At 34.5% G+C, this 12,279-nt stretch overlaps 1 protein-coding gene across 14 annotated transcripts; it reads right to left on the reverse strand.

The window, feature by feature from the left end:
- Positions 1-1,066: 1,066 nt before the first annotated feature.
- LOC107858437 lies at positions 1,067-8,769 on the reverse strand. 14 transcript variants are annotated; one of them, XM_016703094.2, is made up of 5 exons: positions 8,431-8,769; positions 4,546-4,910; positions 4,404-4,457; positions 4,136-4,182; positions 1,067-1,963 (listed from the first exon to the last, which is right to left on the reverse strand). In XM_016703094.2, the coding sequence occupies exons 2-5, from the start codon at positions 4,667-4,669 to the stop codon at positions 1,952-1,954; spliced, it is 237 nt and encodes a 78-aa protein (XP_016558580.1). In that variant the 5' UTR covers positions 4,670-4,910; positions 8,431-8,769; the 3' UTR covers positions 1,067-1,951. The 14 variants fall into 14 exon arrangements, 4 of the variants coding, with proteins under 4 accessions (XP_016558580.1, XP_016558576.1, XP_016558577.1 ...); XM_016703090.2 differs by lacking the exon at positions 1,067-1,963 and adding an exon at positions 2,093-2,861 and having other exon boundaries at positions 8,431-8,762; XM_016703091.2 differs by lacking the exon at positions 1,067-1,963 and adding an exon at positions 3,548-3,796.
- Positions 8,770-12,279: the final 3,510 nt, after the last annotated feature.

Below are 12,279 nucleotides of genomic sequence, written 5' to 3' on the forward strand. Positions count from 1 at the left end.
AGTGTTGTCCGCATACTCTTTTCATACACTATGATGTTTCATATCATAGGTTCGGACGCCCAGGCTCTCGACCATACCTAGATATCCCAGCATACTAGTAGCAGCAACAGTGGTGAGTCCTCATATTCTGAGGACCAATTATTCTTATTTCAGTACTTCAATTATAGTAGTTAGTCAGAGTTAGTTGGGGACTTGTCCCATCAACTCCTCAGTAATTCAGTTAGAGGCTATTAGACATTTTTAAATAGCGGTTTAGATTTCAGTTGCTATTGTCAGACACTTTCTTTTATTCTTTAGTTAGCTAGTATCAAACTTATAAATTCAAATATGTTGATGCATTTAAAACCTTATGGAACTTCTAATAATTTCAGCACATATTCCATGTTATATTATTAAGTGCTCACAACCGGTACCAACATGGGTTAGTTTGTGGTCCTTTGGGGTTGTAAGCACCGTGTGATGCCCAAGGTGTACTCTCGGGGCATTACAGGGCTGGTTATTGTTCAGCCATGAGAGCTGGATTTTCTTGGTCTGCTTTGATTTGTAGAATACGGGGGAGAAGGATTTCTTCTATCCTTCATTGATGGAAGCATTGCTCGGGTTTGGTGCTTGGTTCAACTAATTCCCTATCCCTTGCCACCTTACTAGTCTAGAAACCTGTTTCCTGCAAAATATAAAACCAAGACCAAGTATAAAGCACCACAAAAATCAAAAGAGTAACACTAAAAATAAAATAGTTTCCAGCTTATAAGTCCCTAACAACAACGCCAAAGAGTTGTTGAGCCCAAACGGACATGCAAGTGTACATGGCCACACAAGTATTAAAGTGTCCATTTTACAAGCCAAGTATCGATCCCACAGAGACTTGTGTTAAACAACTATCAAATTTCACTCCAAAATTGTAGATTAGAATCGTGCAACGTAACCAAAAGAGTTTTGAATATTTGTAAACTAAAGTAAAGTAAACAGTGAGTAAAATAATGTCTTGAGACAATCAATGAAGGAAAGCCTAGGGTTAAGGCACTTAGAACAATCATACTGTGCTAGTGAACATCATTTTTTAGATTACTTATCTTGATTATTGTTTTATAAGGCTTATCACATGATCATGGTGTCCCGACCTCTAATTGTCTACCTAACTTAGACATTACAACTACATCGTTGAAAGGGGATGTAATAATTTAATTAAGCGCTTAAGGCTATCATCTTACATGTGATCCAAGAAAGGCTTCTAGGTATAGTCCTTTCTTAGATGCTAATTCAAATTCCTTATTTCATAAAAGAATAAGGACCTTACTATATTTATCACCATATTCTATCTTCCTATTCCTCCTCCCTATATCACAAGGTCGACAACATATGTACTCTAAGTGTCGCGAATCCTTAAAATTGTTAAAAGAAGGACTAAAAAACAACCAAATATGATAAGCAATCCAAACAAACTAAATTCATAACGATAGCAAACATGTTCTTTTTCTTAACCCCAGAAAGGGAGCGTTTAGCCACTAATAGACAAAATTGTAATCCAATTAATTGAATACATGATTAAATATATGAATGAACTAATTAAAATATAGAAAACCCCTAAAATTCGTGTTGAGCATACTCCACAAGCTCCCAATGACATCAAGAGTATTGAAAAAAAAGTACAATAAGTCCTATTTATATTTGAGGACTTAAGCGATGTGTGAGAAGAGCTTTATGTCGTGTTGGTGGCTGCCTATGGGATAAGCCATGCAACGCCTTTGATATATCATGGGAAGAGCTCTATGAGGCATTGTTTATTGTGTGGGAAGAGCTCCGTGATGCGGCCAATTCGCGTAGGCTCACTGGAATGTGCCTCTTTATGCCTAATTTCGTCTAAGTGTTTCTCCTTCCATTCCTTGCCTTGTGGTTGTTGTTTCCTCTCAATTTCAATATTTTATAGCACCAATATATAACCATAATCAACTCACCAAGAATTCTACATAATCAAACAGTTAATATTAGAGCTCAAAATAACACAACATTAACAATAATTAACTAAAAACAAGAGCCAAGACTAGGCTTGTCCACATTGATCTTTAACTTACTATTTCGACTTTTGACTTGATCCAATTGAAATTTTCACATACAAAAAAAATTTCCACATATAATTACACATAAATAACCTTTGAAACTCATTCAACACATTAGAATCCACCACGATAGACTAGAACAACACCTAGCTCCAGCTAGTCAAACTTGTTTTCTCGGTTGAATTCTAAATGAACCAATTATGTACAAACTTATTTGAAAACACCTTTGGACATTGTAGATACATACTTGAAATAGTAAATAGAATAAATACACCCTACATTAGTTTACAAGGAAAAACTTTGCTGCACATGATCTTCTACCTGATTTAGGCCTCTACTTTGAAGTCTTGCATGAAGATCACTCTTTTGGTGGCAACCCAGGAAACCTCTCTGTTGGGTCATTGAATGCTAGCCATCCAAGTCTCTGGATCACATCCCCTTGCTTATAAGTAAGATATATCTATATCTGGGATCACATAGACTTCGTTTACCTGTGCAACTCCAAAACACACCTCCTTCCTGCTAATCATCATCACCAGGTTTAAGAAGGATACTACACTAAGATTTGCATAGAAATCTCTGACCCCAGTGCTCATTATCCTGATAGAGGTCCGGGGAAATACATATCCACCCGGTAGTAGCAAGCCTATTGAAGAAGTTTGCAAATTTTTTGGGCACCCTGTCTATGAAGATACACCTCTCTAGGAATAGTTTGGTTCTTGGTAGGTCAGCATAGTAGAGGTTGTGGCAGTCAGCTGACATGAATTTTATATTTTCAAAGTATCCCATTTTGTGGCTAAGTACCTGTAAGTATCATAATTTTGACCATTAATAGTATTCCCACATCAAGACCATGCTAGGTTAGCTAGATAAGCTCATGTTGTGCTATTATAGAGGGATTTGGGGTAAAAAATGGATATGCAGAAATTTTTGTTTAAGCAATAAACTACCCTCAGGAATTACTTCAAGAAAAACAGCCTATAAGGAAGGGAAATATGGTCCTAGAAAGTCCAAATCTTGTCCCAATTGGTCTTTTAGGATGGGAAAAATATGGTCGCGTCCCATCCTAACAAGCTTTGCCACAAAAAGTCATTAGCGACGAGTCTAATAAGATGGTCCTTAAAACCCTTTTGAGACGGTAACAAAGTTGGTCGTTATTATCTTTTAGTTATGGTATATCTTGTTCCAATCAACTAACTACCTCGTCTTAATTATTCTTATAGGACGAGCAATCTCGTCCCAAATAGACTAACTACCTCGTCATAATTTTCTTTTAGCAATGGTATCTGGTCTCAAATAGACTAACTACCTCATCATAATTATCTTTTTGCAAAGGTATTTCTTGTTCTGATTAGACTAACTACATTGTCATATTATCTTTTAGCGACGATATTACATGTATGTTCTTTTGGTCCCTATAGACCTTTAGCGACCATTATCTACTAGTCCTAATAAATAATAATCCCTGGACTATATAGACAATAAATTATGGTCTCAAACTAAATATGTAATTTTCTTTGTCCAATTTCTTAAAAGTATTATAAAATACAATAGAGAACGAGATGCTTATAAAAAATATAAAGAAAACTTTTGGACATATTACAAACAAACGTATTTACACTTCAATTAACGTATAGCCAAAATATAAATATCATAGAACTGTTTACATAATCCCAAATCTAACATTCCTAGCTTGTATTGTAAAGTCTCAGCAGTGACAACAATCCACTTTGAATAGCCTGTATGAAATCTTCAAAACATGTATCTTCAAAACATCAAAACCTCTAAAAAGAAGTCATATTGAGCTTTATCTAGAAAGCACATACACAATATATATATATATATATATATATATAAAATTGAGAGAGTTTTCACAAGTAATTAGCATATGGAGTGATCTAGTTCTTTAGAATAATTCATCACTATAAAGAGGACCTCTCCAAGAAATAAACATAACACGCACAAAGAAACCTACAATCTCACATGAAAATAAATATCAAATTACAAAGAAATCTACAATCTCACACGAAAATAAATATTACATGCACAAAGAAACACAACCTCACACGATTACTAACCTTTAGAATTGCTCTTTTTGCTGGGCAGTTGCATAATTTCTTCACTGCTGTAAAAAAATGATAAGCATGATAATAATGTGAAAAAAGAGCACTTAAACAAATTCGAAGGACAAGGACACACTAAATAATACTATACATTCAATTAAACTTTAAGAGAGGTGTGCAATCAATCTTTAAATAGTCTATATTTGAACAAGATATGCATCTAAGAAAGAAAGTATTTTTATTAGTTAATAACAAGGCAGAAGATAACAGTAGCAAAACAGACCAAAAAGTTCAAGTGCATGCACATCAGGAGAGGATTTTGTTAGCTTTGGAGCATCTGCATTCAAATTGTACTCATCACAGAGACCTCAAATTATGTAACATATTCATCATAAAGAACGAAATCAGGTTAGGTAATTTATTACTAGAAAAATTGCTCGATGGATAAGGCCTAGCCTTGCTTCCTCGATAGCTGACACTCTGGAGGATTTGTGTCTTGAGCTCCTCGTCAATATATCCTATGGATACAAATTTGATATATGGTTTCATGCATGCTGCATAATTGACCGTGGTCTGTTCTTACCACTTTCGATTATATACTTCCCCACCATAATAAGATGATAAAAATCATTCTAAAGAAAAATCCAGATTATAGACCTATAACTGCCAAGTTGTTAAGGCATCCACATTTGAAACTATACCTCCTTGTGTGGCAACCCTTTAACTGTGTTTCTTCATGTGAAGTCCTCGAGCATCACAAAAGAGAAAATATGACCAGCACCTGGAAAATCTACTAGTCCGAGAGATGGGAAAAACATACAATTGAAGTTAAAAAAAAGGAATTGTCCTTTACTGAAATGAAAGTGATAACATCCATTCAAGAAACTTATCAGATCATTATAATACGTTCTAGAGAAGAGAGTTGACCCAAAAAGCTAGTCAGTTAGGATCTCTCAAGATAGTAGGATACTAAGAGTGGGGAAATAACTGAGGTAGCAACGACCAAAACATTGCAGCAGTATCTCTTGAGAAAGAAAAGCTACTTGCTCAAATACCCAAATATGTACCGAAGCACTAATATAATAGACACACAAAAGACCAAGACAAAAATGTTAATGACTCAACAAACAATTTTTATTTTACTGACTCAACTGCCCAGCAGAATAATGAAAATGTTCAAACTACAAATCTAATAAAATAGTGACAATGTTCCAACAACAAAAATATGAGATGAAACCGCTCAAACCACATATACATCCATCAAATAGAATTTGAAACTAGGATATCCACAAAGTTCTAATCAGCGACAAGACTTTAGATCATTATTTTCATAAAATATAAGTAACACGGTAGAAAAACTCTTTTATTTTTGTTTAAAAAGGCACGAGTGTAAGCTTGACAGGGGATTGTAGCCTTTTTCTAACACTTTTTGGGCCTTAATGAGAACTTCTATACTTTAAAATAGAGACACATATATGGTACAGTATGGAAATAGATTGCCTGGTAGATTATGATGGAAATCCAGACGAACAGCTTAAAAAATTAGATACATAGACGCAAAGCGGTTACTGATCAGGTAAGGAAAATCAGTCACCTACTCAGAGCAAAACTCCCAATTCAAAAAGTCACTGCCAGCAAGAAAAAAGGCGATAAAGGTGAAGGTGAATATGAAGAAGATGATAAGACTCTCAACAAGCGTGTGTTGGTTTGGCAAGGGAGTGTTGCGAAGTCGAGCTTCAATAGGTCTTTTTGTTCATGACTGCAGGACTGAGGCTGCTGCTCATAAAGTTTTCACTGATGTTAGGGTTCCTCATTACTGGGATCTCGATTTAAACTTCAAAGATGAAGAATTTTTATTTTTATTTTAACATCGTCACAACAATAGAAAATAGTCATAAAAACACAAGTTATCCATCAAGACATGAGAAAGAAAATGCAGAAATAGTAAGGGACAAGAATCTGGAAAATGGAAACAATACAAAGTAAGGCACAAAACAATGGCATACACAGAAAAGAAAAGGAAAAAAGATCAATTATCAACAACAACAAAAGCAACAATAGTACCGATAAAAAATAAGTAGACCAAAATTTTCACAAGCTATACCAAATTTACAAAGTGATACCATCCAAAATCAATAGGAGAAATTTTTTAATAAAAATCCATTTGAGGTGCTTGATCTGCAGGACCCTTCAGGTATTAACTTAAGTGCTCCTAATCCTTGTACCCACCCTGGTTTGGCTGATGTTAATGTTCTTTGGTGGATGTGAGAAAGAGGTGTTGAGGTCTTGTCCCATCCTCCCTAATAGTGAGAATTATATTGATGCTGAATTCATTAGTGGTTTAGAGGGAATTAAGGGGTGTTCTACAGATAGTATTAAAAAAAATATTGGGGTTGAGCATAATGTTTCTGATGGCATGGTTTCTTATTGTAAGAATACTGCAGTTCCATCTTCTCCTAGTGATAAATGGTGTGAACTTGTTGAAAATAAAAAGGGGAAGAAGAGAGGGATGTACTAGTAACATCTCTTGTGAATGTTGCTGACCCTAGAAATGCTTTCCAAGAAGGGAATGTGAGGGTGTTTTCTCCTCTTTCAACTATGGGAACTGATCCTACAAGTAGAAAGCAGAGGGAAACACAATAAAAAGTAGGATAAGCTCAAGAAAGAAGCATCTAAGAGGAAAGACAGATCTAGGAAAAGAGAAACATCTTAAAGGACAAAAGAAGTTTGGTCTGATTGCGAACAAACTAATGAACGATTTCCTGCTTTGTCAAAATCTATTAGAAATTTGGTAAATTCCAAGGATAATTGTACTGAATAGGGTTATTTGTTCGGAAGTTGAAGTTGATGATGATAATCAATCTATTAATGAGGATAGTGAGAAAGAAGAGGTAAGTTAGGATCTTTTCAAAGCATTTGGTCCTTCTAAAAATTTTGTTGAACACAATGAAATACAAGAGGCATCAAAGTAGAATGCTTTATCTCCAAGAAGTTTTTAACAAAAAGGTCCTTTCAAGTTGCCACCAGTTCCGCAGCTAATGGACCTCTTACAAGGTCACAAAGCAGTAAGGGTGCACATTTTACATGTTTGTGATGTTTTCATTAGTATCACAAGAGCATGCATCTTCACTTCACGTAATTTTATTTCCAACATATCATGTTTGAGCTTACACATCTTATCTATTTTCTTCTAGGCTATGTTGGCATAATATATAACATCTTAGAAGAGGTCTTTTTGATTAAATTCCATCATAAAAAACTTTACCTAAATCATAGATTTACCCTAAGTTATAGAATTAAGGTACTAGGTTATTTGTTAGGTAGATTAATTCCACCTTTGAGTTTTATTTTGTGTTTGTATGGATGTTTTGGTGTAGTCCCCCTCATTGATGAAATAAAAAGCTTGGGGTGTTGCTCAACCCCCGACCCAACATGGGTTATTAAAATAAAAAAATGGCACTAAGATATATAAAAGATTACAAATTAACTTGTAATTAAGATGAGGATTCCTGCACTATGTGTTCAAGGTCCCTTCTAGCTTATCTCGAGTAGTAAAGTTGATTATGTATATTTAATCCACTAGTTGAACCAAAGTGTTCCTTTCGACCAAACCACGTTTCCTAGAAATATACTTTGATTTCAATACTACCTTATACTTTTTCCAAGTTCACTTAAATTGGTCCAATATCATTCTTGAACGATGAATTCTCTATAACAATTTGTCCTGTTCAGCCAAGCCCAATGATTCTATTAGGAGAAAGGGAAAACAGAAACTAAACTACTTCACACAGAATATGTTGTTTAATAGAACCTTTTAAAACCTCTTATAAGATACACCAGCCAACTAATTACATAACGTAATCCTCGTCATTTGAATAGCAAATAGTGTTCTACATGTTACATCAGCTATATGTCCAAACTTTAGAACACTACAATTTTCCTGGTAAATCATAGAAGAGGTAGACATTTATATAACTTAGAACATGAAAGTGAAATTACATATTTATTAGCCCTATTTTAAAACATGAGTTTCCTAACTTTCTAGTTTTTTCGTACCGAGAGAAAGTATATCAATAAAACAATAAGAAATTGCAACTTTCCTAACACCATTATTTTCCAAGATGCTAGTAAAAATGACATAAGAAATCTTAAATAACATAAGAAAAGTCATCCCCTAAGACTAGATCACATGCATTACTGAGAAATCTTAGAAAAACCACCATATAGAAAAAGTAATCTAAGAAATACATAAATCAAAACTAGCTCGGAGAATAATAAATATAAGAAAAACATAAAGAACAAGATCCCACCTCAAAGAGAAATAAGACCGATGGATACTTCTACAAGGATTGACTTCAACCAAAAGCAGTTCTATGGAGAGAACTTGTAGAGTAATTTGATGAAGAGAGCTAAATTAGGGCAAATAGGGACTATATGTTTGATGGAGAAAATAGAGAGTTTTTTAACTTTTAGAATTTTTAATTCAGAATATATGGTTTCTTTTGATGCTTCAGAAGTTTTACATAGAATTCTAATTTTTTTTAAGATTCCAGTATTAGATTGGCGCACTTTCTCACCCTCAACAATACACAATTATAATTTAGGACCAGTTAATAAATTATTTAGGGACTAGATTTAACACCTTCACAATAGAGTACTAAATTAAGGACTGGGTTATCATCTTGTCCCAATATATATATTTTTAGAGACAAAATTAATAGCACATTCTTAAATATTGGTCTTAAATAAAGATTTTTCTTGTAGTGTATGGAGATAATAGAGCCTTAACCGCGATCGCGGTGCCGCGACTGCTGACCATTTACCGTAATCTCAGTATTTGAGACCATGTTTGACAATTTCTGCAACATCACTAAAACTCAAGATTTTAATTGCAAATTTCTGTTCCGACTAGGCATATAAACATCATGTTAAAGGAACTTAAGCATAGAATGCATGATTCTACCCCCAAACTCAAAGATATTAACATGGAATTCATCGTGGAATTAAATCAAACACATGGTGTACACATTTATTTCAATAGTTTTAGGAATAAAACCTGGTACTCAAGACTTCCCATATGATGTTTACACTAATTACAATAGCCAACCATAATCATAATCATAAACATGCATGGATACATTAAAAACACTATTTTGAGCATATTTCTTAACTACAAGTTCTAAGTCTAAAACAACATTAAAATGAGGATATTGAGAAAACACACCGTATTAGATGATGCACAGCAATTGGAATGCACACTTGGACCCTCACACAATGTGAAAAAATAAAAGAGAATTTGAAAAAGGGTGCATGTGGGGAAAATATCAGTCGAATGGTCTCTTAATCTGATTTAACTGGTATCGTGGTCCTAGTTCCGTGATTGCAGACACTTGTCTACCACAATCTCGGTGACACGGTATGCGATCCCAGTAACTGAGACCAAATTTTAGGTCACCTGCACTCCCTTGTTCAGTTCAAAACATGATATTTTCACTCTATCCCTTATTCAATTTCAATCGACACTCCTTATACTACCAGAATTTCATGCATTATGTATAAACAAAAATAAAATTTGCTATATCATGCATAAATAAAAGGATACGCGCTACTTTCGTGGCATGATAAATTGCTTCCCAACTCTTGTGGTAAGGACCTCCTCCTACTATCATTTATGTTTTCACTTACAAGATTTGAATCTCCATCACAACTTTAACTCACTATGAGTTGAGCGGCAGAGGGATAGAAGATTCAAATCTTCCAAGGTGAAGCTAGATGGAGGTGGGGGAATGACAATGAATCTTTTATCTTGCCACTTTGAAGACTTGAACCTTTTACCTAACTTTAAATAAAATTTTTGATTTGGCTCCTTGGGTAAGGGTTGGAACATCAATAAGCCATTAGTTAAACATCAGAAGTTGAGCTCTTTTACCTTTGATGGTGGGTTTTCCATGTGGTCTTTTGGGACGTCAAACTCTAAAAAATAGGGATAGATTCCTTTCTCTCCAAAATCCATCATTTAATTAAGTGGATAGACTTTCATCAAATCCACTAAGCACAACATTGAAAAATAGTTTGAATGGAGTATATTCCTTAATTCCTAAATTATATCTATCTTAGCATTCTCACTGCAAAATAAGCTAGAGTCTTCACAAGAGATTTTCTTGGCTTCTTCTATTAATTCTAGCACCATTTCCTTGATTTTAGTATCTTCAATAGTATTTGGTTCGGTTATTTGGAAATCACCGAGGACTCTCCACTACCAAGCGCATCATTTACCACATAGATTGGTTTCACTTCTTGATTCATCTCCTCTTGGGAAGTGGGCAAGGTGATGATGTTTACAATATTTCTTTCCACCTTCTGTTGATGGAACTTCAAATTTCTAAATAGGCCTGAGAAAGCCTACACCAAAGGTCCCTAATAGCCTAGAAAGATTCATTGGGTTGGGAATCCCATCCTCAGTTAAGCCAGTAAGCAATCCTAAGTCCACGCAAGAAGGCCTACTAGATCTATACAAATTTAAAGCCCATAAAGACTCTCCTACATGAAAGGATCTGATTCCATCCAAATAAACTTTGGGGAAGAGTAACATGCCTGATATATCAAGAATTATAGAGATAAATCAACACTTGGAAGCTTAAACTACCAATTCCTTGGAAACCCTAGGCATTATTAACTTAGGTATTTAAGAGTTCTTTAGAGATTGAATTTGATATTTAAGTGTTGAGATTAAGTTCCCCAACAAGTTTTATGGTCATGGGTCTTAAGTTAGAAAAGAGATAAATGTCTAAAGTGCCCTTAATTAAATGCAAAAATTGTATTGCCAGTGACAATAGGTTAATCTAAGGCTTATGAGGACACGTTATGACTCGTCACCATGAGTCGTAGTCTAAAAAGTAGTATAAGGCACCCACACTCTGAGTATGAGTAGTAACCTATGACTCATTCTTAGATTTTACAACTCATGAGGTTCAATCGTAGGCACATAAAAAATATGTAACTATTACACTAGTTTGGCTACAGAAGAGACCCTATGACTTATAAAGAGTCCATATAACTCGTTAGGTGCAAGTCATCACCAAGGAAGATACATGGGTAAACTTTTCTAGTCTCACTACAACTTGATCCTAACGACCCTTAAGGAGACATAATTTATTTAGTGAGTCATAGTTCGAGCAGTTAGTTGAAAACCAAGAAATTTTTAGACCTAAAAATCTTGGGTGTTACACTAGTACTGGGAATAAATCGGTGTACACCCCCATAAGAACAAAAAAGTAAAAGTAGGAAACCTCAATAACTTGGATTAATAAATCCACAATTGTAATACCCGACAACAATGCCAAAATTTAATGTCGCCCCAACTATCCCCTCTAAGAAGATAAAATGTGATCATTGTCAAATTATAGTAACCAAACTAGGTTCGGGTCGATTCCAAGAGGAATAAGGTGAATTTGTCTCTTAAACTTACTGAAGTAGCCAAAAGTGTAGAAAAGTAAATAGGGGAAATTGTAATAAAAAGTAGAAGTAACAAGTCTGGATTGCTTTTAATTGTAATAAATCTCAGATGAGCACTAGGACTGTGTTCACCATAGCTTTCTCACTCCTTAGGTTTCTCGTACTTAATCCAATAAATGCACTATCCATACATATAGAATCTGACAAGCTAGGTATTATCAATCATCTTGTGAACACTTTAATAAATCTCACCCTTTACCTTGTATATCGTAGATTTTTTAACATATCACCCCTTATCTTTAATCCCCAATTTAACCATCATCTTTTAGGTATCAAGTTATTAAATGAGGATTGATAACACTCGAATGACTATTATAATCTTCTTTTCCTAATCTTAATCTCTTTTATGAATATGATCCTAAATACAGGCGAGTTCTCAATGTTGTCCACCGCTAAGAAAATAATTAAACTAAATAAGATCATAATGTAAGTGTAAACAATGATGTAGATAAATTTCACACTTTTCGTACTTTATTGTTCTGTCATGGTTCCTACAACACTAGCTAAGGGGGTATTCTGGACATTTCCCTAAATACCCTAACTAGGACCCATGACTTCTAATACACTGAGGAGGTTATTTACCCTATTATTCTATTCATAAATACTTAAAACCTATTCCAAAACATCTTATTATTCTCTCAAGA

This window comes from Capsicum annuum, chromosome 2 (assembly GCF_002878395.1).
Source record: "Capsicum annuum cultivar UCD-10X-F1 chromosome 2, UCD10Xv1.1, whole genome shotgun sequence".
Classification (NCBI taxonomy): domain Eukaryota; kingdom Viridiplantae; phylum Streptophyta; class Magnoliopsida; order Solanales; family Solanaceae; genus Capsicum; species Capsicum annuum.

Coding starts and splice junctions, on each gene's coding strand:
- LOC107858437 (XM_016703090.2), bottom strand. CDS start 4,669: ATGAAACCATATATCAAATTTGTATCCATAGGATATATTGACGAGGAG. Junction 4,458..4,545: donor TCCATCGAGCAATTTTTCTA/GTAATAAATTAC, acceptor ATTTGAATGCAG/ATGCTCCAAAGCTAACAAAA. Junction 2,862..4,135: donor CAAAAAGAGCAATTCTAAAG/GTTAGTAATCGT, acceptor TGATACTTACAG/GTACTTAGCCACAAAATGGG.